The sequence below is a fragment of the Lissotriton vulgaris genome, chromosome 8 (assembly GCF_964263255.1).
Source record: "Lissotriton vulgaris chromosome 8, aLisVul1.2, whole genome shotgun sequence".
In the NCBI taxonomy this organism is placed as follows: Eukaryota; Metazoa; Chordata; class Amphibia; order Caudata; family Salamandridae; genus Lissotriton; species Lissotriton vulgaris.
In genome coordinates this window covers 1,152,696,741-1,152,723,902 of record NC_141696.1, presented here as the reverse complement: position 1 = coordinate 1,152,723,902, position 27,162 = coordinate 1,152,696,741, and the positions used below count along the sequence as shown (strand labels likewise).

General features: G+C 43.8%; 1 protein-coding gene across 1 annotated transcript in view; it reads left to right on the top strand.

Moving 5' to 3' along the window:
• The window catches only part of GTF2F2 (general transcription factor IIF subunit 2), a 933,714-nt gene that overhangs the window by 778,636 nt on the left and 127,916 nt on the right, over positions 1 to 27,162 (top strand). The window contains exon 7 of the mRNA XM_086935014.1: positions 7,184 to 7,283. Coding sequence (XP_086791140.1) covers positions 7,184 to 7,283 — 100 coding nt within the window. The remainder of the gene's footprint in view (positions 1 to 7,183; positions 7,284 to 27,162) is intronic.

The window sequence follows — 27,162 nt, the reverse complement described above, 5'->3', positions numbered from 1 at the left end:
TTTGGCTAAGCCAAGTGACCATATTCAAATAACATCCACAAAAGATCAGAAAAAATGAGGTGAATTGCAAAGACAGGAAAAAGAACAGCAATATTAAATCTTCACTACCACCACCTATAATCCCAAAATGACAGAGTAATGAAAAAGAACATACTAAGCGTCTCCAGTTCTCCACACCAGGGGACATATGAGGGGGAAGCCTCACTGATTTGCCTCATAAGGATCCAAGGAGATATGGGATTACCCTGTTGTAAACACTAGTTAGAGATCACCCTACCACATTAAAGGGTTTCTAATCATCCACTCGCATCCTTTGAAAAAACAAAGTTGGATTGGTGTTCTTATTGTTAAGTATTTTTAATAGTCCGTTTCAGCACTCTCGGTGTGTTAACCGCAGTTCCAGGTTGTATTTATCTAGTGAGAAAAGCGTGTATTGTTTCCTGTATGTCATCCACTTACTAAACTCCTTTGCGAGTGTTGCCATCGTGATTTTGCTGGTCATTAGAGTTACGTTTTTCAAAAGATATAAAGTAGTAATGAAGGCTATTTAGCATAAATGAGACGTGAAGCAGAAGTAGAATATATTTACATTAATGAGAGGGATAGCATAAAACAGAATTCATTCAGGAAGTACATGCCTCTTTGAAGGGAACACAGACACATAGTCCCCATCAATGAAATATTCATTTGTAAAACCTTTTATTTCAAGCGCGTTAAATATGAAGTTGATGCGGTGTGGCATGCTAAATAAACAAAAAGGCTTTACATACGTTTATCGAAACCCTTTTTTCTTTCTTTAATGTGCAATGCGCTGTGACACAAAGGACCTTCAGAAGAAATTCAATACATGGGCTTGACAAGCCATGGATGAAAGGTTACAAGACCGAGGCGAGGAATATATAGCAAAGAAAAAAAATATATATACCTTTTTCCAGCCCTAAAGCTGCTCCACAGTCCTGCACTTTTTGATTTCAAAGTATTTTTATCTGGATTTTCCATAAATCAATAAGTATTTTAAACTGTTACTTTGTTCAAAATAAAGCCCCACTTCAAAAAGAACATATAGTAAAATTTGTTATACAAATGCTACGGATGGTAACTATGGTGTATTCTCACGTTTTCAGTCTTACAAATACCATAGACACTAGGTTTATAATGATAGGGAATCCTGTACTTTTTGATGTTTAATAGAAAAGTTCTGTTTTAGCGTTGTTGTGGCTATCATTTTTCAGATATTTTTGTTACCTGTACATTCACAAATTTTTAGGAGATTAATGCTGTATATTCGCAAAACAAAATGCCTTGACTCTGGCATGAGGATGTTTTCATTGTCATGAAGTTTAAGCAAAACAGAATCTGCAACCCAACCAAGACAACATTCCTGTTATAAGAGGCTGTACAAACACGGCTCAATTACATGAACCTTGACAGCTTTGCATCCCAACTTTCACTGAATGCCAAGTGACTTTGATTCACCTGGAACACCAACCTCGCCCTCAAGAAATAGATGGTCTGATGCCAACTCTGTCTTCTAAAGAAAGCTAATCCATTTCTTTCAGAAAGCAACTTCAGATCTGTTGTTCAAGCCCTCACACTCTCGCATCTGGATGGTGGTAATGCCCTACTAAAGCACTACTCTGTGGCTCATCATTGAGGGTAGGAAGCACACCATTTTTTTAATGCTTCATCCAGATTTGTCCATTATATTTCAGAGTGCGTTCAGATCGGTTGTGTGCCATGCCCAATTTGCACTGAATTGAACAATCCAACATGAACTACTCTGTGGCTTCCCAGACTCCACACCTCCTAATAGCATCAGGTCTCACCCAGAGCCTGAAGAAATCTGATCACATCACCCCCATCGTGATGGAGCGTCATTAACTCTTGCAGACTTCCACTATTTTCAAAACCAGCGGCATCATTTATAAAGCCATCCCAACCAGTACCTGCGCTTATCTTGCAGACAAACTCACAATCTCTGATTATCCCCACAACCAGGACACCTTCACACTGCAGACTAAAATGTGTAAAAAAACAATAACCAAAGACTACAAGCCTTTTCCATCTCTGCACCCATAATCTGTCCCAACATTGCTCTAATTTAGGAAAGAGTTGAAGGCTTGCCTCTTTATAAAAGCATTTTTTTAAACGACATCACAATGCATTAATCGTCCACAACCCTTTTGGCTTGGTTCGCGCAGTAAACATATAGATATATACTTGAAAGCGCATTCACAAAAGACACACCATCAAGAAACACTAAGATTGTTCTGTGACACAGTTAACAGTGTGCTGTGACTGTGAAATGGATAGAACACCACAAAAAGATGATGGACAGAATGCTGAATATTGTCTAACATTCACTCCCAGTCACAGATCTGGGTTAAAGCCATTGTTTTTTTGCCTCGCAAATGGATAGACCATGTTTTCAATAGTGAAGCATTTATTCTTTTAAGTCGATAGATGCTTTAGGTCCGAAAGTGGTACTTCTTATTTTATTTTTATTTATTGTAATAATAAATATTAAAAGGGTGTTGGAGGTGAGTGGACAGCTGATTTCACTGGTCCCTCAAAATGCAATTAGTAGGGCAGGGGCGGCTCCTCCATTAGGGCGCAGGAGCGTCGCCCTACTGCTTTCTAGCAGTGCGAGAAACTGAAACATAAAATAGAAAATGGCCTTCCCAAAAGTGCCTGGTTGGTCGGCATCCCGACCAAACACCCCGCTCCCATTGCAGCGTTGTGATTGGCTTAGGGGAGGGAGGCTGCCTGCTTCCTGTTGCTGCCAGAGGCAGGATAGCAGGAAAACACGGGACCCGCGGTCAGGTACGTTTTTAAAATGTATTAAACCCCCCCCCCCCCTTCCCAGCCCCAACCCACGATTAATGCTGACTGCGACTGTAGTAGGGTGAAAGTAAAGATAAGCAGCTCCATCTTATATCTGAAGCATGTCAGGTAGTTCATCTTCACTTCCAGGCTGGCTTCAAAATAGGCAGAACCAGCCTGCTTCAGGTTCAATCAGACAAGCGCAGTTCTGGTTTTACTTCTTAAGACCGGTCGAGCACTTGATGATTTTATGTGACTTCTAATTCTGAATTGCCAATCTGTTCTAGGACATCAACGTTTCAGCCCAGACTTTATATATTTTCTGTTTCATAGTATAAGTAGAAAAATGGTTGTACATATAACCATTGGAAAATAATCTCTGTTTAGATTCTTGCAGATGCTAGAAGCAGCTAAGGCATGTCTGCTTCTGGCTGCGGTCCACCCCTGAGGAACTGTTTCCAGTTGTTTTGTGTACACAGACACCATTTGGTGTCCACTGTATGGGCCTGCTTTTCTAACTGGCTCTGACGCTGGGGCTTTAGCTACCTCTTCTGAAGTGGCTCCCTCATTTGAAACAGTCTTAGCTTTTTGAGACGATTAAGCACTTAAGCCTGGGATTTGAAAAAGGTGAAACCCCAGTGTTGACATCTATTTTGGGAAGCTCATTGGGACCACTCGAAAGAGAACAAAGAAAGTGAATGTTGCCAAGAGATTGCTTCAGCATGGAACTTTCCTTCAGCCCCATTCAGGGTAAACAATAGTCTGAGTCAGTGGTTCTTACCCTTTGACTTCTCTGGGGACCACTTAATCATTGCTGAAATCTCGGGACCCATTCCCTCCTCTTAATCATATTGGACTTTGAGGACCCTCCCTGACTCATTACTGGAAGCCAGGGTCCCCAGCCTAAGCAATTTCAATGGTTTTACCCGCGCAATAATACACAAAAATACAAACACAATATAAATACACAACTTATTAAATATTTTATTTAATTTACATACAAATATAAATAAACACATAATTTTCTAAATTCAATTGAAGCCAAACATTGTGCATACTATATTGTGTTCGATGCACTCATACTGCTCCCTTCAATCAAACTGAGGATATCAACTTCATTTCTAGCCTCCAGTTTCAAATTCCTTCACATTTACATAACTTTTAAAACATTTTATATTTTGCTTCTTTATTTATATAAAGTGTGTTAATATTATTTCATTTTCAAAGCAGTCGCAGACCACAGGTGTCCCCAACCCACAGGTTAAGAAGAAGAGTTTCATCTTGCCAGTCCAGTAATATTGCATGCTTACTGCTGTCCTGAAACCACCAGATCATAGAGAAAGAAGAAGCCACAATAGAACAAAATAGGGAAAAAAGAAAAGGGAATGAGGAAGGAGGGTTGTTAATGAAATGAGCTTACTGAAAAAGCTTGTGTCTCAGCAAATGGAAGTGATTGGGATTTTAGGATACCCTTAGGCAGCTGGGTGGCAGGGAGTAAGCAAAAGTGGTATTGATGACACATGAGAGAGACAATCCTAGGAAATGCTGCCTGATTGAAAGTTCAAAAGCTTGTTACTACTAGGAAAGTCACCGAGCACTAGGAATCAAGCTACAGACACTCACCGCACAATGTCTGCAGTTAGATCTCACTTCCTCTGTCTCCATATTTTATCCGTTTACGTGCAGGCCTACGGTTGAAGGTAGGGCTATCAGGGGAGGTAGGTCAGCTGCATTTACCTCTGGTATTAACATTGTCGGGGGAGGAGCTACGCTTGCAAACAAGATGGCTGCTTAGGCTCCCGGCTCCGTCGACCTCCGTCCCCCGCCAGATGATCCTGATGAAAATCCTGATTTAGCGCCCGACCTCAAGGTGTACAAATCTATGTATGCTCCGATGGTGCTATCCCGGAAACTTAATTCGCTGATTTGACGAAGTTATGTCGAGTTGAAGTTTGAGGCCTAGTTCTGCTGGAGAGCCGGGGTCTCGAGTTTTGGTCTGGCCGAGCTGCAGTTGAACAACATCAGCCGCCAGCCGCGACCATGGTCCGGTCTACAGCGGTGGAAGTATTGTAAGCCCAATTTCGACGGCAATCACTTTGGAGTGTTCAACTTTGGTGAGAGGAGTGCAGCGGCAATACTGAGGCTATGGGCGGATGTCCTCGTCATGTGGACCCGGTTTGGCCCCCGCCGGGGCTCGGTGGTCGGGGTTTCCGCCTGCGGCAGCGGGGTACTGTATGCAGCCGTAGGAAGTGTGCTGCCACCCTCTGATGCCGTCCGCACTGCCATTGCCCGCTTCCCCCGGGGAGCCCGGGGTCTCTGGAGGGTACGTAAATGTTCGTATCTGTGACTGGAGTGATGAACCGCACGGAGCGTGAGCTGTCGCTTGCAACAGTAATGGCAGCCATCGGGGAGTTTCAAGCTCGTATGGACGCCCTGCTGTGTGGAATGATTACAGGCTTAACGGATAAAGGATTTGCGGGACCAAACCATGCTTCGTTGCATGACCTGCACCCGGCAACGACACCCGAGACCGCCATTTTGTTTCCCAATGAGGACCCTGAGCGACAAGAGTGTTTGGAGCCCTTGGACAGTGTATCGGAAGATTGTGACCCTAATGCTTTGAACGTTCTGCAGTGTGCATCGTCTCTATTGCGGGTTCGAGACTTGATTGACGTTTCTTTCCTTGAGTTTCCTGTCGCTGACTGTATTGGTGCCTTCTCTTCATCCTGTTCCCCCATGGCTGCGGCGTGGCTGTGGAGGAAGCAACATCGAGACTGCCTGCCGTTGAGGGAGAGTTTCGCTGCCGTTGGCGTGGTTCAGGATCCTAGGTTTTGGATTTGTCTCGGACACTCATTTTTTTAACTCTCTTGGCATGCGGCTGCTTGTATCGACTCAGTGGTTCTACCAGGAGGGGTTCCTATGAAGGTGCGGAAGGGTCAGGGCTGAGACGTATGGCCTAGGGTTAGTATTAGGGTCCTCCTGGAAGTGGGATTTATACTGTTGGGCACACGGGAGGCCGGGCGGTGTTTTCAAGTGTTCCCCTGATCTGTTTTCTTCTACCATTGGTTAGACTATTGCTTTATCCCAGGGGTCACTGTTTCTGGCGGGGGGAAGAGGACCGGGAGCCTGTTTGGAACTATCCTCCTCCACTCTTTCTCTTTTCTTCTTTTAGAACTTAGTTAGCTGGGGCGACGGGCACACTGCTAGTTGGGGTTAGGCGAGAGCCATATGCAGGGGTGCAGGGTGGGGGGGATGGGTTTATTATTTTGTCTGTGTTCCTCTTTCACGATTTCTCTGTCCTTTTATTTTCTTTTGGTCTCTTTTATATGCATAACGTGGGCGAATTATCCTGAACGTATTTATTCCAGTATCTGGTAACCGTACTTCCTTTTCTATCCTGGTGTCAATGGGTGGGTGGGGTCTGTGTGTGGGCGGCTGCGTTGGGTTATAGTTTGCTTTGTCGTATATCCTGTTTTGTGTTTGCTAGCGCAGGCATCTCGGTCGTTCCCTTTAAATTGATCTGTGACTATACTATTTTCACCCGCTCACTTCATCATAGTGTTTGAAGGTATGGCACCAGATATGTCTTTTTCCTTCTTCCTTTCCTTTTTGGTTGGGGGGGGGGGGGGGGGGGGGGGGGGGGGGTTAAACATAAAATGAAACCTTTGTCTTATTCTGCAACGTGTTGTAAGTTCAATACAATGTTTATCCTGATTTGCTGCCGGACCTCCGGGTTGTCGGCTGAAGAGCTGTGTCGTTCGATATTACATTGGATCTTATTCTTGTGTTGCGGCCGGCCCATGCGGTTGTTGGCCCCTGCTTGTAATTTTATTGAACTGTACAATAAAGGTTTTTTTTAAAAAACATTGTCAATAAAAAAGGACCAGGATAAGGTGGGGATGGTGTTGTTAATTGTTACATTGCTTACTTGTAATCTCTGTTTACATATCTAATGCCTTATCGTCAGTCTTTACTATTTCATTCCACCCTCTTCATAAGTTTCAAGTATTTTCCGTTTTAATATTGCAATGATATGGAAATCTGTGATCGCTAAGATTACGGTGAAGTCTAAAAATGCAGAGATTTGCCTAAATTCTTACCGAATAGTTATCTTCAAAGAAAAGCTTTATCAAATCCTATTTAGTGGGTGGTTTAAACTACGGAAATGTAAAAAATACCACATACATGTGTGACTCAACTACATACATTGTGACCTACATTTTCTGACTCGTTTTTAACTTTATTTGTTGAAGACTTATTTTATCTTTAAAAAAGTATATATTTGCGGGTAACACGAATTTGTCTTTCAGAGAGCTGCTTTCTGTTAACTCATATGGAATGTTTATTCTCTGTATTTCAGAATGCATATAGAAATAACTTCTAAACCAGTTAGATTGTCAAAGCAACTGGACAAAGCCGTAACAACAAATTATAAACCTGTGGCAGACCACCAATATAATGTAAGTTTGCCATACATTTTTCAGTAAAATTCCTGATTAGCATGATATCCTCATCTGTAGTTTGCGTAGTTGTTGACTATATGTGGTTTCAGACTGAACGTTACTTTGCAAAGTGTTTAGAAAAGAATTTGCTTTGAAAGGGTTGGACTTAATTTGTTATCGTAATCTTATCAAAAGTACAATAATTCTTTGATGCTATTTTTTGCTTCTTTCATATTAATGTCTCGTTTTTACTAACATTCTTGTTGCTCTCTAATTTGATCTCCAAAGCCTATTACTTCTGTAAGAATGGTTAAGGCACAGAGGACTTCATCAGAATGATCACTGTCAAACTTATTTTATTTGCAGAAAGCTGGAAAAGAACAACGGTTCATGAGGTTTCTTGCCTTTGCCATGTTTCAAATAATTAACCGATGGGTATATAAGGCATTGGTTCCATAGCTGAGCTGTAGGGATTCTTTGGATGGGCAGGATAGAGGGGCATCAGATGTTTTTGGTCAGAGGCAGTGTATTCGTTCAAAGTTAATGGCCCATAGTACAAGTACCTGATCCTCTGTTTAGGTCCCAACAGTAACAGAAAACATTATCAGAAGAATTAAGAAAGTGACCTCCTCTTGAGAGTCTCGCAGTGACCTATGTTGTCAAATGATTCCTCCCTGTGAGAGGATGCTGTAGCTGATCATGCAATTTCAAGCGATGGTGCTGTGCACCTCCCTCTCTCAGATGTTTGTGGCCCAGGAAAAAAATGCCAAATCCTTTATCCATGATCAATGCACAACAGTAAGTTTCTACTTTTTTGTATTGTAATGTGCCCTTTCATTGCTTCACTTAAAGCCGTTGATTTGATGCTTGTATAATGATATGAGAGAAGCAGCGAATTGTGAGTAACTTGGTTCATTTTGAAAAGTAGCAGGAAAGGTTCCTCTCTGCTTCAAGCAGCAGCCATCAGCACTCATCCGTCTTTTCAAAGTTTTGTGACACATGCCTATTCTAAGTATGACAAACGGAGACATCAAAACACAACATGCAGCATTAAAGCTTGTCTTCCTCCCAACTGTTAGTCACCAGCATTTAAGCCCTACCCCATGCCGTTCATTTAAATTGCGGAAGGTAAGGACGTCTTCCTGATGTGACTTTCTTGTTTGAGGCTTGAAGCGTCTTTGGGCCAGAAAATCCACCTCATTCAAGTACTCCCAGCAGAATTATTCAGGATAAATATAAATAAATGCATTAAAACTAACCATACCCTGTTCTTTAATTCCAGTCTACTTGCTTTTGGATAGACTATTCTGGTTTTTGCAATTCTACAGTTGCCACTAGGGCAGCAACATCCTCACCTCTGAGTGGACTCTATATACCTACTACTGTGCTGGCCATGGTCCTGTAGAGATGAATTCCATACCCCACTACTGTGGGTTCTATCATGTAATGACACCTCTGCTCTTTGTTGGACCCCATAGACCTACTAGTGTGGCCCCTCTAGTTACTTCCCAGGTAACAACAGTTTTGCTTCTAGGTGGACCCCATACACCTACTACTGTAGGTTATGCAGCATCTTCAGTACTAGGTCAACCCCATAGATCCTGTACTGTGATTTCTATTATCCCTTAAGCTGACAACACCTCCGTCCCAGGGTGTATCCCGTAAAATTATTTCTGCAAGTGCTTACCAGTACTTTTATGGTATGCCCTTCTGTAGCTTCTCAGTAAATCCTTAAATATTTCACCTGGCTTAAGGTTAACTAGTTGTTCAAGACTGCTTCCTGTGGATGGCCTAAATAACACTGTGATGTCAAGCCTGCTGCTCCTCAATAGGCCGAAAGAAGGTCTGTCATTCTCTGTCCAGTGTGCCACCCTCCTGTTGGGTAGACGTGCTCCCTAATGATTATCTGTAAGTCGCTCCTGGGGATGGGGGTACTGCATGAAACCCTGGTGGTTTAACAATCCTATGATGGAGAGACATCCATCACTCTAGGGTAAACTCTTTATATAAACTCCTGCTGGTTGGTTAACAGTGGTTTTAAGTACTTGCCATTTGTTGCTCCTGAATAAATATTACAATTCTTCTTAATAGCTGACTCAAGAAGGTTGAGATTTTCTAATAAAGACCTTAACCTTTGAGTTGCACAAACTGGGATCATGACGGTTCTACCAGTGGGTTAGGACTCTGGCTCTACTGGATTGACTATAATGTTACTTCTTTAGCAGAATCAGCCCATAACTCATAGAAAAGACAAGAATACATCTATGTAAAAATAACTGAGATCTAATGGATCTTTGTCATTTTCTTTAGAGAAGGTCAAGAACTATATGTCACATAAAGGTATAATCCCAATCACTAATCTATTTTCAGTTAATAATGAGAGTTTGGTATGAGTTAAAGGGTTTTATTAATCAAATCTTTTACAAATTCATCTTTATGGGATGTCACAAATGAATTCTGATTAATCTCAACCATCAGGTATGAGCAGAAATTGATAATTGGTATTAGTCAATCAAATAATCATAATAAAATACATTAAGCGTGTTCTATAAAGGAAATAATCCCTATTCTAGGAATGGTGAAAAATGGTGTCAGTCAGATTCCATCAAGATTTCCAGTTTGAGAGACAGTGAGAGGGGAACAAGCATAATACATTTGCATCAAAAGTCAGCTATGTAAATCAATAAAAGCGCAACATCTCATAAAGAGATGTTCAAGAAACTCAAAAGAGTCTCAGAGCAACGTGAAACAAGTAAAAGAGAAAATGGCATACAGGTCTGTGCCAACCTACTCTGAGAACACGCACTAGTTTATCAATGTTGCAGCTTTCGGTTTCTTCAGCCAGCCAGTCAGTCATTAGGAACAGGATCACTCCCAGTCATCTCACAGAAAACACAATGACTCTACATAGCAGCTTTCAGAGTTGTAACTATTTCTGATCATTCATCGGTTTCATCGGTTCTACTTGTATTTAATTTTCTTGTTCAAAACTACTTTCCCATGAGGGAATTTTCATCTTTATCTTTCTAAATAACATGTTTATTTATTTATTTATTAGCAGTGAATTATTGTATAAATGGAAACATTTGCAGAATTAGGCGAAAACATTTATGCAACTATTCGTTATGAAAAAAGTGCATGGAGAGATCCAGTAAATGAACATTTTAATATTTTACTAAATCATTTTATTTTAGTCATGTCAGCTTTTCAGGACTAGTGGCTTCAGCTGCTGAGGCCTAATACGAGTAAATATGGTTACGTTCTGCAATTTGTGCATTTAAACGCATTATATTTTTCATTAAAGACCACGCGTTAATTATGCATATTATTATAAACTGTATTCTCCAGTATTAGGTGTGTCTTTCATAGATTCACATGCCTGAATCATTCTCCGTCGTTGGAGTGGGAGTCCCACGGTACTTAAAAAAGCAATAATATGCCTATAATAAACAAAGAACCTTGGTAAAAAACAACCAGGAAGTAAAGTAGCCCCAAGCTACAAGAGAAAAAACTTCCACTCATGACTCAGTCATTTTGTATAGCCCAAACTGCAGCCAATCAGGCGACAGCACCCACCAGAATGTTCTCCCCAGAGGCTCAGGCTCTCAGATTTTCTACCGCACGTCGCGTGAAGGGAGTCTCCCTGAGCTCTACTCAGTACTTCTCTTTTCTGACTGGATTTCTATTTTTATAATGTCATCTACTAAAAAATCTCTCTTTAGGCCTTGTGAATATTGTGGGAAGCTCCGGCTTTTTAAAGAAGACCCCACAAAAAGAGCATCTACTGCCTGTATCCTGATCATGAGGTAAGAGATTGTAAGATTTGCAGGGCCTTCCCTCAGAAGACCCTCAGAGATAGGTAAGGACGCCCCCTACTTCTGTGACTACAGAATATTAAAGACCAGGATAACCCTTTATCTGAAGTGGGAAGTGTGGCTTCAGGGTCATCTGTATCCTCCAGAAAGAGAATGGCTGAAGATCTATCTACTCCTGGGGCTAAGGTGTTGAGGAAAGTTCAGCCCTCCAAGGGCTCTGGCTTGCCTTCTACTAAAAAGGCTTCTCCACCTTCTGAATCATCTGCTATTTCGCCCCTAAAAAGACTGGAAAGTCTTTGGCGTCGAAAAAGCTTCCAGAGAAGGTTTTTCCTCAGAAGAAGACGACCTCGCCGTTGACGGGCTCGTCGACAGCTCCTTCGTCGACGATTATCGTCATCGACGCTACTTCAACGTCGACACTCACCTTCTTATCGCCGAATCCTATGATGATCATGTCGTCAGCCTCTTAACCGTCGACGCTGCTCTCCGTTTCAATAAGACCTGTCTCGTCGACGAAGGTAATGCCATCTATCATTGACGCTCCGTCGGCGGCGACGAAAGGAAGAACGAGTCCGTCGACGAATGCTCCATCGACAAAAAACACCTCAACAACGGCTTTGTCGTCGGCGAAAACTACCCTGTCGACGTCTACCTCGTCGACGAAGATTGGCTCGAAGTCAACGACCCTACCATCGACGAAGACTACCTCGTCGTCGACGGCCACATCGTCGGAAGAAAAAGGACTCGTCAGCGAAGACATCGTCGACGAAGGATGCCTCGTCGTCTAAGGATGCCTCATCTTAGTCAGCTACCGCTAACAAAGATTTCACCGTCGACGTAGTTAAATGTCTCGTAGACACATCTCCTTCGACGATGGCACCGTTAACGGCAAGACCGTCGACGCCTCTTCTGTCAACTTGCACTGATTTGCAAGTATAGTCCTCCACACCGTCTACAGCCTCCTTTGCCGCACTGGCTACAACAGCTTCTTTACTTGAAAGACGTGGCTCATCATTGCAAACCTTATCACAACTTAAATTGCCTGACCAACTGCTGATTCTGATGATGACAAGGAGCAATCTGACGTAGATGACAGATTCCGCACTGCGACGAGTCCGTCAGAATTGCTCATTAAATTTCAGGAAGAAGATCAAGACGAGGAACACTTTTCAGAGCCTGTGCATCAAACTCCTACTACGATGCCCACAGCACAGATGCCTTTAGCCCTTCTCAATAATTTGCAGTACATGTTAGACTATTACTATCATTGTTTCCCTCCATCTGAGTCGGCGGGGTCTCTCCCATCAACTCCTGTGCCTCAGGCCTCTGCATCTTCTTTGAGATCACCAAGACCACCTTCTCTAGGGCCATCTCATCATTCTCAGGTGGCTTACACCATGGATGAAGATAGAGAGGAAGGAGAGGTGGATGACAAAGCTGTTCTGTCGGAGTGGGATGAGTACCAAATTCAGACGCCATCACCTTCGGCACCAGCTACAGCTAGTTCCCCTCCAGTAGACATCGGAGGCTGCCATCTACTAATGGAGAGGGCTTCTAAAAGATTTCTAATTCCAATGGAAACAAAGAAAGATGATTGTTTTCTTTATGACTTTAAAGTCCAGCCACGAAGACAGGTCAAAACTATTCCCATTATTGACTTCATATGGAAGGAAGGTTTAAAAATTATGGCAACACCCAATTCTCTTCCCACTGTCTTGCCCCAGTTGGACAAGAAATATAAAGCACCATACAAATCTCCTGCATGCCTAATAGGACAACCTAAGGCTGATTCGGTCCTTGCCTAGCGGCACAGAGATGGGCCAGGAACCCCTCCGCCTATATCTGCTCCACCAGATAGGGACGCCAGACGATTGGATTCCATCGGAAAAAAGGTCTCCATGATGGCAGCAACTACTGTATGTGCCGTGAATTCCCTAGCGATATTAGGGAGATGCGACAGACAAATGTGGTCTGGCATTTCCCCTTACGTAGAAATGTTACCAGAACCTGCAAAGTTGGAGGCGAGGCAGATATTGCGAGAAGGTTAACTCACCTCAGCAGAGATGATTGACGCAGCAGTAGATGTGGCGTCTACAGGTTCCAGCAGCTAGCTGGTGCAGCTGTGTTGAAAAGGCAAGGGTGGCTGAAATCCACATCTTTTCGCCAAGAGGTCCAAACTAAAATAGTTGACATGCCATTTGATGGTGAGTTTTTTTGGCCAACTGGTTGACGAGGCCTTACAGGCTATCAAGAAGGACACGGAGACGGCAAGATCTTTGGGTAACCTTCAGTTTTGAGGGTCGTCCTTTCTAGGTGCTAAAGGGCGTGGATCCTATTCCAACAGAGGAAACAATAATCAGCAGAGGTCATACCAAACCTTGCAAACAAACCAGAGATATCAGCCCTACAAACAGCAGTCTTACGGACAGCGAGTTAACTCCTACTTGCAGCCAAGGAGAAAATCCACCTACCGTGGAAGAGATTCCAACAAGAAACCATGAGAAGCGCCACCTGCCACCATCTCTCCCCTCCCCTCAGTCAAAAGTTGGAGGAAAAATATCCTGTTTCTACTCGAACTGGTCAGCAATTACTACAGACAAGTGGGTCCTGGTTATAGTGGCTAGGGGCCACAATTTAGAATTCCTCAAAATCCCTCCAAATTCTCCTCCATGGGCCCACCTCCAGCTCATATCAAGGAGTTGTTCACCCAGATAAATGTGATGATACGGAAGGGAGCGTTCGAAAAGGTCCCTTATTTGCAAAAAGGAACAGGTTTTTACTCAAGGTTTTTCCTCATTCGGAAAAAAGTTGTCCTTCAAGAAATCCTCCCGCTTCTCTCAATGGGGGATCACATGGCCACCCTCGATCTTCAAGACGCTTATTTTCATGTGCCGATTCTCTTCAGACACAGAAAATTTCTATGATTCAGAGTGGCTGGCAGGGATTTTCAGTTCAAAGTACTACCCTTTGAACTTCGTTCAGCGCCCCGTGTTTTCACAAAAGTTCTAGCTCCGGTGGTGGCACACCTCCGCTTAGAGGGCATTCAAATCTTCCCATACTTGGACGATTGCCTTATCAAGGGGAGTTCTTTTGCAAAAGCGCATGCTCCTGTTCAAAGATGCCTATCACTCTTCCAGTCGCTGGGTCTTTCCATCAATTTCGAGAAATCCCATCTCATTCCGTCACAAAGAAAGTCCTTCTTGGGAGCCACACTGGACACCCAACTCACTCAGGCTTTCGTCTCAAAAGAAAGACAACATAAGATCTGCAAGTTAGCTCGCCTATTGCAAGAAAAAGAGTATGTTTCAGTTCGGATGTTCAAATCTTTCCATGGGATGGTTTAATCCTGCATCCCTCTGATACCCAACTGTCATCTCAGAATGAGAGCTTTGCAAGAAGAACTCAACCTCCAATGGTTGCAGGTTTCGGGGTCATTCAACGACATTATTCACATAACTCCTCGGATGCGAGAAGCCTTTTTCTGGTGGACTCAGATAAAGAATTTACAGGAGGGATGTGCATTCCTAGCGGAAGCGCCAAACTTCACCATCACCACGGACGCTTCTCTAGAGGGATGGGGAACACACCTTCAGGGAATGACTGTCAACGGAAAGTGGAATGTGCAACAAAAGAAGTGGCACATCAATCTCCTGGAGCTGCGAGCTATTTTCTTGGCCTCGAAATCCTTTCGAACAGTCATCCAATGGGCCTCGGTTCTAATTCGGACAGACAATACAACAAGTATGCATTACTTAAACAAACAGGGCGGTACAAAGTCAGCCCTGCTTTCTCAACAAGCCCAGGAGATCTGGGACTGGGCATTGAGTCAAGGTATCAGCATCTCGGCTTTCCATGTTCCGGAGATCTCCAATGTTCTAGCACATTCCCTCAGCAGATCTGCAATTACCATATCACGAATGGGAGCTCCATCAACCAACGTTGGACTGGGTCTTTCAGGAGTGGGGCCGCCCCGATCTGGGCCTGTTTGCAACAAGTCAGAACCGCAAAAGCTCACACTTCGCAAGCTGGCTTCCCCACAAGGACTCATGCGGGAATGCGCTTTCGATAAACTGGTCACAGATATATGCATACGCCTTTACTCCGATTCCGATGGTTCCCAGAGTCATCCGCAAGATTAAGAAACAGCCTTGTCGTCTCATTCTCATTGCTCCCAGATGGCCACGCCAATACTGGTTCACCGAACTTCTCCTCCTTTCGGAGTGCTATCCCATTCAATGTCCACCAATACTGAACCTTCTGTCCAACCAGGAGGCTTGAGTCTGTCACCCAGACCTAGCCTCCTTGAGATTAGCAGCTTGGCTCCTCAACACCTTGAATTCGCACACTTAGATATCCCTGCGGATTATCAAGAAGTATTAGCCAATGCATGGGCACCTGCCACGATTAAAGCATCCAAACTTAAATGGAAAAGATTCTGCGCCTGGTGTCAATCTGTCAATTTGCATCTAATTCATGCCAGATCAGAACAGATCTTACCGTTCTTTCTTCAATTGGCGAAATCAGGTTTATCGCATTCCACGTTGAAAGTGTTCTTGGCAGCTATCTCAAGGTTCCGTCAGGATGGTTCTAACTCTCTCTACTCTACTAGAGTTAACCAGCAATTTTTTAAGGGACTATTTCTAATGTTTCCTCCTGTTCGGCGTCCGCCTCCATCTTGGCATTTGAATGTGGTGCTCGCTCAACTCATGCGTCACCACTTTGAACTTATTCATAAGGGGGATCTTAAGTTCCTTTCCTGGAAGGTATCTCTCCTTTTAGCGCTGACTTCAGCTAGGAGGGTCAGCGACAATCAAGCTTTTAAGGTGAAATCACCTTTTCTACATTTCACTTCCAATTCGGTGGTGCTTCGTATCAATCCCAGCTTCACTCCTAAGGTACCTATGGATTTTCACCCCAATGAACCGATAATTTTGAAGACTTTCTTTCCAAATTCTCAAACAAAGGCTGAAAGAGCCTTGCATTCCCTGGGTGTCAGAGGTGTCTCAAGTTCTTTCTTCAACGAACTGCAACAATTCGGAAATCAGATCAGCTATTTATAGCATATGGAAGACTACGTCAAGGCTATTCTGTATCCAAGCAGACCATAGCACGTTGGATGTCTGCAACGATTAGTCTATGTCATCTGCAGGCGGGAAGGCCTTTACAGGCAACCCTGAGGGCGCATTCTACGAGAGCAATCTCCTCATCTACCGCGCTCTTTGCTGGTGTGCCTCTTCATCAGATCTGCAGAGCGGCAACCTGGTCCAGCAGACACACTTTTACCAAACATTACTGTTTGGACGCTTCAAGTGATGCAAGTACGTCAGTTGAACGAGCTGTTCTCCGCAATCTGTTTAGTAAAGGTGAGCCTCTGATCTCCCTCCTCCACTTGCTCTTTTTAGACGCTTATTTACATGCTGTTATGTATTCTGATCTAGTATGCATTTGCTACCACTAATGCATTTGTGTATGTTATGATTTTCCTTATGCTTTTTATTATATGTATACAGCAATACAAGGAGCGTCTAACGAGCATTATGTAATGTACTGCTTTCTAGTCTGATTCAGACATGTGAATCTATGAAAGACACCCCTAATACTGGAGAAGAAGAATAGTTACTTACCTGTAATCTGTGGTTCATGATAGTCATGACTGTGCAAGGTTTTTCTCTTGTAGCTTGGGGCTACTTTACTTCCTGGTTGTTTATTACCAAGGTTTTTTTTTATTATAGGCATATTATTGCTTTTTTATGTACTGTGAGACTCCCACTCCGACGACGGCGAATGATTCAGGCATGTGAATCGATGAAAGACACCAATACTGGAGAACCACAGATTACAGGTAAGTAAGTAACTATTGTTCTTATCTTCTAAATATCATTAAAACGCTTCCCCATAACAAATATCTTTAAGAAACTCTGGTAGCTGATCTTCCACTCTGCTTAGCACTAACCTACACCTGTGTATACCTGAGCTCTGTACTGTCAACAAATTGATTAGAAACGTATACCTACCCAGGTGGCTCTGAAAACTAGCTTGCACTACTAGATCGGTTTCACCTAAAAAGCAACATCTTTACCTTAATAAAATACCATCAAAGAGAGATTAGCAACAAGGAGCGTTTGTGTTTAATAGTCCTGTATATAAGTATCCGTTGTTCTAGACTTATCAGTGTTTATCTTAACATCAGAGATTACATCATAAAGGTCTCATCACATAAGATATCTTCATTGGCAACATTTTCACTAGCCAAGAGGAACCATTGCTTGTTCTACCAGTTGGAACACTCCCATTGTCGCCAACTTTGAAAAAGCTTTCTTGGTTCGAGACTCCTCCCTCTGCAACATATTGAGCCATTACACCTTGGAAATTCGGATGCTCAGCTGAGCCATGTGCATGTCCACTCCCTCGCACTACTCTCGTCTTCAGTGTACCGCACCGACCCCTGTGGTGCCAGAACTTGGAGCCCTGAATCGGGACTGAGAGGCGGCTCAGTTTGGTCTGTCACCTGGTAAATCAGTTCTGTAGTTTGGCTGTTGCTCGTGCCTTTTTCTTTGTGTCCCCCTGGGATCTTTTTCTTGGTCCTAGGACTTAAAGGCACCCAGGTGACAAACTACAAACTATAGGGAGGTGCCTGGAGAAGAACCACCCTGAACACTACCTAATTGCTCACCCTAAGAGCAGGCTTCTTTCAAAATTCTTTCAACTGCCCTAGAAGCCACAACAATCAGGAGACCTGGTGGCTGGGAAGAGAGAAGGGACAGAAAGAAGCAGGGGAGTGTTGGAGGTGAGTGAGGGCCTTTGACTCCAACTTCACTGTGTTCATCCCTCTGGGGAGCCAGATAGATTGAGCGTGCAGCAGTGCTAGAGAGCCCTGGCTCTCCCCCCTCCTGCTCCTATGCACTCAGCCCCTCGCCCCAACACCTTCTGGCATTCAACACAATTCTGGATGCATGAACCATCCTGTTATGTCACTGTGCACCTGATTCCGAACAGATGAGTGTATGGGTGTATTGGTGTATTGGTTATTTAACATTTGAATCAAATATCCTCTTGAAAACTTGAAACTGTTTTGTCCAATTATCAACAACCATTCAATCGCTACGTGCAAAGACCTTCATGTAAGTCACTCAAAATTCCAATCAAACTGGTACTGCAACAATATGGAAAAACTCTTAGTTTTTAATGAACTATTTCATGTACACCATATATTTAAAAAAAAATACTTTCAAATGATCTGGGGATCAAGTCCCCATCAAATAAGCGAAAACATTGTTAAACAATGACATGTTTAAAATAAGCGGTACAAAAGGGGGTGGTGATGGACGGAGCATCTGAATCAATCAAACACTCACACCCAGTCAAAAGATCTGGGTTTAATCCATCACCGTTCTTTAGCCCACTCTGCCTCCCCAGTATAGACATGGCTATATGCAAATCAGTCTGACCCTGTGCCTCATGGGAACAGTGCAGCCCGAACTGCCAAGCCATGTCTTCCCTGGACCGGAAACAAGCTTCCGAGGACCGGTTTCTGGCATTCCAGCCGTCTTCAGCCCGGCTTGCTTGAATCCAGTGGCAAAGTGAGCAAGGGACTCACGTCTGAGTATACCCTGCCACACTTATGGCGGCCAAACGCGGTACAAAAGGGGGTGGTGATGGACAGAGCATCTGAATCAATCAAACACTCACACCCAGTCAAAAGATCTGGGTTTAATCCATCACCATTCTTTAGCCCACTCTGCCACCCCAGTTCAGACATGGCTGTTTAAAATAAGGCACAAAACACATAAATCATACAATGAAAATCAAATTATAAAAAAGGGAGAAACATTTGAGACAACAAACACTTGTCTATTTAGCAACTACCAATCTGATTAAACCGTTCTACTTGACATATTTGATCTACTAAAGAGATACACATCTATTATATCAAGAAATTCCAGCAGATTCAGTAAATTAAGGGTGCCTATGCTTTTTGAAAGGCTTCTCCAGTTTGACCACCTTCTTCAGGACAGCAAGAAATACTCTCCCACACACTATATCAACAAATATATAAATACTGTAAAGAAAACTTATACTATAAATATACTGTATAGACATCTAAATAAACACTTTCTTTTAATAGCTGTACACAATTCATTGTGTTGTTTAGGGTACATTGCCACATAATTAACATCATCCCCAGAATGCAGGCCCCTCGCATTCTGAAATACAAACGCCCCTGGCAGAACCTAGATCACGCTACCTTCTGAGACACTCTCGCCATTACACAACCTGCTCTGCTCATGGACATCGAGATGTCAAGCGACTGTTTCAGGAAGTGGATTAATCAGGCCTTAGACAAAATGTATCCCGGCCAAATGGATTCATCCCAAAAAAGCTCGGTCTCATATCTGGTTTGATGAGGCACTCACAATAGCTAGGAAAAACTGTAAAGTATTAAAATGAACTTGGAAATGCGCTTATAGTCCTACCTATAGAGGAAAGAATCCAGTTCAAAGAGCTTTGCGTTACTCATTGCAGATTCAGGTCCGGTGATTCTGAGCGATCAGTGTCACCATTACATTCCAACTCGTGCCCTATGCTAAGCCAACCTTCATCAGACACGCGTGCCGTGGTTCCGCAGAACCAGAGCAGGAGGGTGCTCATTTAACCCCTTGCCTGCTGATGACGGAACCGCTCGTTGGCGCTGTGCTTGTGATGGAGCGGTTCCGTCATGGCCCGCACGGAGCGCGTGCGCGGCGCGAATTCCGCGCCTGCGCTGAGCGTTCCATTGAGGCGGGCCATGACGGAACCGCTCCATCACAAGCACAGCGCCAACGACGCTGGTGACGGAGCGGTTCCGTCACCAGCATGTGGCCGCCGCGCGGCCGCCCCACCCCCTTAGCACTGCGGCGGAATAGCCGCCGCAGTGAAGGGGTTAATGTGCTTGCACCAACTCTCTGGAACTCTGCCGCTTTCCATCAGAAACATTCCTAACCTATTCTTTAGAAGGGCAGTGAAGACCTGGCTCTTTCAATGATCGGTAGTGCCTCTTGCATCCTCACCAATTAGCGTTGGGACGTCCCTTTGCCATGACAGCCATGCTCTTTACAAATTTCCTAACATAACATAACTATGTATCATTATATTGCATAGTGCTCAATATTGAGGTAGTACTACTATTCCAATCGTCCATCAGATATCCTTCCATCTTTTTTACTGCCGTTCCATCTAACTATACCTCTTCCATATTTATTTTATTCTACAAACATCTTGTTACTTCCCCAGAAGCATCATTATTCGATCCACCATACGGGCACTGCATTTCATCAGTCATTTTCACTTGTCATGTTACTGCTCTGCTGCCAAGTTTATTGAATTCATTCATTCTCCTGCTCTTTCCTCCCCAGGCTCAACATCCTTCAGTGTACCACACTCCCACTCACCCCTTTGTGGTGTTAAAAAGTCTTTCCTAGGACTTTCCTAACTATAACGTCCCTCTGACCTTAGCATTTTCTGTGAATTTCTATGGGTTTTTTAACTAGTCATCACGTTTGCAGAGTGGTGGTGAAATGGGGCTTGGCCTCTGACCAGTTTTCAGGAATCCTGCTGTTAGGACTTACTAGAAGTACCAGGAGGGCTTCTTGGCCCCCAAGTGCCATCAGCAGCGAAGGGGACTTCATCCCCCAACCAGGAGCACACCAGGAGGTGTGTTTGCAGAGTAGTGGAGAAAGGGGGTGTGGCCTCCGAAGACCACTTAGCAATCCCTCTGTGTGGGACTTATTGATAACAGAAGGGGTAGTGGCGCCAAAGGATTCTTTGGGGCCAACTACCCCTTGTATTACCTCCAGTAAGTCCCAAACTGAAGGATTGATGAGACCTAATAGGAGGCCATGCCCCCTTTCTCCACCACTCTGCAAACACGCCTCTTGAGGCACTGCTAGTAGGGGGATGAAGCCCCCCTTGGCTTTTGAAGGTCCTTGGGGGACTAACTACCCCTCCTGTTACCTCCAGCAAGTCCCACACAGTGGGTTTGCGTAGAGATTTTCGGTGGCCATGCCGCCTTTCTCCACCACTCTGCAAATGCGCCTCCTGGCGCACTACTAGTTGGGGGATGAAGTCCCCTTGGCTCTTCAGTAGAGGAAAGCATGGCTTTCTCAGTAGAGTTCGCACCAACAATCACCTTCTCTGACTTGCTAATTTATCGCCCCCCGGGAGCATTAGGTCAGTTCATCTCGAACCTCTCAAATATAGTCGCCAGCTCAGCACTGGTCTCAGCCAATTTCACGGTGCTGGGCGATTTCAACATCCATCTAGACGATACCTCTAATCATATAGCCTGCGGTTACTTTCAACTTTCCAGGCGATCGATTTCAAGCAAAAGGGTTTTCTCCCCACGCACTATAAGGGTCATCTCCTTGATCATATCTTCAGCAACTTAGACAGCCTGGAAACTGGGATCCCCACTCCACTTCCCTGGACAGACCATTCCCTAATCCCTCTAACCTGGGATACTGTCACACCCCTGCCCACCCTGGAACCAACAACTGCCTGGGGTAGGAAATGGTTTAGACCCCTCCAATAGGTGGAAGGAAGAATTGGAAGCCTGAAAACCTCCTAGGGCTGATAACCCTAATCTGGCCAGCAGTAACTTTAACAGCTGGATTCAAGACTCCCTCGACGCAGTACTCCCCAAAGAATCTATCCAATATAAAAACAGGCAGAAATATGCCCCATGGTTTACCCCCAAATTGAGGGACTCAAAACAATCATGTAGAAGACTAGAAAGAAGCTGGAGACAAAACCTCTCACCTAGTAGGAAAGAGAAATACAGGAAAGCAATCAGACAATATAAAACCGAGATCAAAACTGCTCAAGCACTTTTTTATGAGATGAAAATTAACACAGCTCCAAATTCCCCCAAGGAAATCTTTCCATAGCAAAATCACTTCTCACTCCATAAAACCCCAACATCCGATGGAGCGCTCACGCGTTGTAATAACTTAGCGATCTTCTTCCATCAAAAGATTCAAACGATCTATTAATCTTTTCCGATTGTAATGCCAAAGACCGGGATCGTGACGACAAACAGCCGTACTTCACTACCTAATTGCACGTTAGAACAGTTCTGTCTTTTAAACACTGAATCACTGGACCGGATAGTTTCTAAAGTGACTTCAGGCTCCCCACTGGATCCTGCCCCTCCCCAATACCTTGTCCCGGTCATCGATTCTATCCACCCAGTTGTCCTGGAGGTGCTGAACTCCTCGATCACCTCTGGCATAGTCCCTACATCTTAGAAATGTGCAATGGTCAGGGCTCTCCTGAAGAAACCCAGTTTAGACCAGTCTAATCTGTCCAATTACCGCCCAATTTCCCTTCTTCCATGGCTGAGCAAACTGATCGAAAAACTTATTAATAACATCCTGGTTGAATATTTAGAATCAAACAATCTGTTGGACACCTCTCAAACAGGTTTCCGTCCTCAGCATGGGACGGGAACAGCCCTGCTGTCGGTGACGGAAGAAGTGAGAAGGCTGCTGTACCAAGGAGGAACGGCCGCCATCATCCTCCTGGACCTCAGCGCCACGTTCGATACAGTCAACCTTACCATCTTGGCCGACCGACTTAGAAATCTAGGAGTGTCTGGCGTGGCGCTAACCTGGTTCCTATCCTTCCTCAGCGACCGATTTTTTCAGGTCTTTGAGGGGGACGTGGTATCCTCCAAGCTACCTCTGCCCTGAGCCCCATGCTTTTTAATATCTACATGAGTCCTCTGGCGGAGATTGTCCATCCATTCAGCATCAAGATTATTACATATGCAGACGACACTCAGCTAGTGGTATCCCTAAATCACGCTGAGGGGTCGTCTTGCTCCCTTAGCCCTTGCCTAGAGGCGGTAGCCGAGTGGATGGAACTCTCATGCCTCAGACTCAATGGGGACAAGACAGAAATCATGCTGCTGGGTAACCCCTCGGCCTCTGTCCCCGCCCCCTTATGGCCGGCCTGTCTGGGCCCTGCCCCACCCCCTAAGACATAGATAAAAAGCTTTGGCATGTGGCTCGACAGTTCTCGTAATTTCGCCCACCAGGCAACCAAGCTCGCAGCCTCCTGTTATGGACTAATGAGAATGCTGCGTAAAATCACCTCTCTCCTCCCATTTCTGCAGAGAAGGATTATGGTCCAGGCCTTTGTACTCTCTCGCCTGGACTATGGGAATGCCTTATATCTCGGAGCCCCCCAGGCTACGATCAACAAACTACAAGTAATACAGAACTGTGCAGCCCGTCTGCTCTTCCAGACTCCACGTTGGCAATCTGCAAGACCAGCACTGGGTGAACTTCATTGGCTCCTGATTTCATCCAGGATACAATTTAAAGCTATGTGTCTGGCTCATAAAGCCATCTGGAAGACTGACCCAGCCATTATGCACCCTCTGGTCACCTCCTATCTCCCCCACGGAACCTTGCGATCAAGGTCTCTGTGCCTGGTCACCACCAGGAAGATCCGTAAAGCGAGATGGGGCGGACGCTCCTTCTCGTACAATACCACAATCATGTGGAGCGCCCTCCTCCTAGCTCTCTGAGAGAACTATAACCTCCTGGCCTTCAGAAAGCTCTTAAAGACCCATTTATTTAGATCGCTTCCATAGCATCGCTCTTCTGACCTCCTTTGCCATTCTGGTAATCAGCGCTGCGAGGCCTCAGGGTAGTCATGCGCTATAGAAATAGAATTTCAGTTCAATCTTAGTAAAGGGACTGTCGTCTATATGTTTATATCAGGATGTCATCTTCCTATTATTAGTATAATGCGTATTAGGAAGACTACTTTCCTTTGTACTTTAGTTAGATGGTGAGACCCTGTTGTGAAGCAGGCAACAGTGTTTCTACAAAGCATGCGGTTAAGATTATGCAGAAAGTCTAAAGTTCATATTAGTTAAATATAAAGTGTCCTTGTAGTCCACCAGAATATAACTTTGTGGAGAGCTTCTCTGGAATACCTTCATGTAGTCTAAAGTAGCAAAGAAAAATACAACGAAATGGGGTAATAAACAACCAGCGTATCAAACTGAGATGGTACATGCATGTCTGCGAAGATAGCAAATATGGGAGTAATGTTTTGAAATTGTTCAGTTGCATTTAATTCTAGTATATGAGTGTCTTTAGTCTCTTTGAGCATTCGTTATATTCACATTTACATGCATTTGGCAATAAGATCCATACTGGTGGCCGACTGGACAGACTTAATATAAAACCATAAGAGAAAATATTTTGAGATTACATTTCTTTGAGAATGGGAAAGACCCCAGGTTTGAACAAATGTGTTATCCCGTAAAATACACATTAGGTTCTCCTGAAAACTGACCTCCCATAAGTGGACGAACCGGCAAATATATTTTTCATTTCGGGACGGTGAGGTAACGTGCAGCTCTTGCAAACACAATCACTTGATTGAATACTTGATCTCATCACCCATGCACCAGTTGGCAAAAAAAATGTAAATACCCTGCAAATTATATTCCGATTCATTCCTCTAGCTGATTAGAACACCTTGGACGTATTCTTTCATCACAGACTGACACTGCAACAATGAAATATCACAATGCGAGCTCAGTCGGCGTTTGCTGTTCACAAATGCCGGTGCCCCATTTCTTTAAAGAGATGTCATCACTGGGTGACGGATTCGTTTTTCGCTGCACTGTATGCATACAGCCCCAGGGTCTCATTACCGAATGAATGCTACGGAGATCACTCTTGCTCTGTAGTAATTACTGGTGTGAGCAATATACCATTCATTATTAATGATAGTCAAATGGCGGCCAAAGGTAAAATGCACTTCTCCAGTGAGAAAAATAATTGCTGGCTGTAAATGCTTTACCATTGGTTGTACCTAAATCAGGTGTCAACATTACTCAGAGAAATACCCAGGGGGATAGCTTAGTCAGTGAGATTCGGGGAAGTGAATCTCAAATTTCCCAACTAGACAAGTGGTGGGCTGCAAGGTGGAGGGGCGGGATGACCAATGTTCGGGATGGAGTGTTCCCATGAGAAGCAGGGTCAGTACTGATATGCATTAGGTGAGCCTCTGTCTACAGTGGCGCTGTGGGTGAAAACCGATGGAATTGAATGCTAGCCAGAGCGATTGCCACTGGTTAGACTATTTACAACCATTCATTCCATCATTTTTTGGGTGTTTGATTGTTAGTAGTATGCCTCAAAACCTGACACTGGCACAGCTTTCCAAACTACTACTGCAATGTTTGTGAATTACAAAAAGAAGTACATTTGCGCCCATTCAAGAACTACTTCTATGGGGCAGATTTACTATCTTTTTGGTGAATGAATATGTATATTATATACGTTTCTGCTCCAAAAATGATTACGTTAAAAGCACTTAGTGAAATGAGAATGACGAAAAAAACTGACACCGTCATACCAGACCCGACTCAAAGGCCTCACACCCAACTATCAATCCAAGAATGCATTTGGGGTGTGTCACCCTCCAAACACCCCCTTGAAGCTACACCCTTGCCCGTCCCACCTGTGCCTCATAGTTATCTCTGGCCACAGATATGAACACAATGGCTAGGAATCTCCCTGCCCTAGAATCACTTATTTTTTTATGTATTATAACTACACACACACTCTCTTCGTCTCTGCTACGAGAAACCTTGGAAGTAGAGTTGTCAACTCGGTTCATGTAGGCAGGACTCCATTTTCCAGTCCTAACCTTTTGCAAATCATTTTATCAAGTGACTGAATGACCCTATGTAACAACTTGTAGCCATAAACAGAGGAAGACGCACTAGCAAATTAATAGTGCAAGCTGAGCAATAGCTGAGCCAAGTTTCTTGCTTTGCTTTCAAGAGTCCTTGCATGAACCAAGCCATGACATTTTTGGCATGTATATTATACAACAAACATAATGTAACCATTTGATAGTCTGTTCAATACTTTCAATAAGTGAAGTTCTTCACCATGAGAAAGCATTTGACTTTAGTACATCAGATTATATCATTGCATAGACAGACATTTCTTAAAAGTGAAAGTTGTTTAAAATGGACTTAAAAACATTAGAGGCTCGCCCTTCATCAACCAAGAGGCGAGTCAGTAGACATGTAAACCCTGAATATGGCCTAGATTCTAATAGAAGGAGCATCATTATAGCATAATTATAGCCTATTAAATCAAACATAGGAGGTGCAGGTACAATGCACATCCTAAACTCAAGTATTTAAAAATGCTCTCATATGTGATAAAGAAAAGAGGCTCTGAGAAACAAAATGTTTGCCTAGGATCGCACAGTTTGGACAAGCAGGTAATGATTCCAGGATATCTAGTTTCAAAGGTCACTGTTTTGGCTTTTTTTCATGGACGACATTGAGAAATACCTACACAGACATAGCATACCTGACTTAGGGCCAGCAGATCGACTACCCAAACAAAAATTAATTTATGTGGGGATGTCACACCCCAAACACCCCGCCCCCCACTCGCCTCCATGAAGCTGCCTACCGTCGTCCGACTCCTACATCCACGAAGCTACTTCCTTGACAATACTGCATTAATAAGTAGAGGAGCAATACTGAACTCTCAGTCCGGGTTCCTATTGGGTGTGTTACTTTCAACTGGTAGGGTGTTTAATGTCAACTGCATGAAAAGTCCTCTTTTGTCCTTGCTTTTACAGTGATCAGGTGTGGCTAAAGTTTTTTGCGTTTTTTTCGGTTACGTAGTTTAAAGGACAGTTCTCAGTAACTCCAGGTTGCTTTATATAGTTTCCCTTTTCTTTTAACCAACCATAAAAGGTTTTTTGTTTGTTTTTTTAAAATTTCATTTTGTCTCATGATTTTTTTTTTATTGATGGATTTGGTTTTGTCAAGAACTTACTATTGGTGTTGGTCTCTTGTTTTGTCAGGACAAGATTTCCAAAGCCATTTCCACACGTTTCTTTCTCGCAAATGGTGGTGGTGGTGTCTCTTCATTAACGGATTCGAGATTTTTATTTATTTGAAGAGTTTTATATAGCACTGGCTAGACCCTGAGGGATCAGAGCGCTTTACATGAGAACAGATTGTACATAGTTACATCAGGTACAATAGC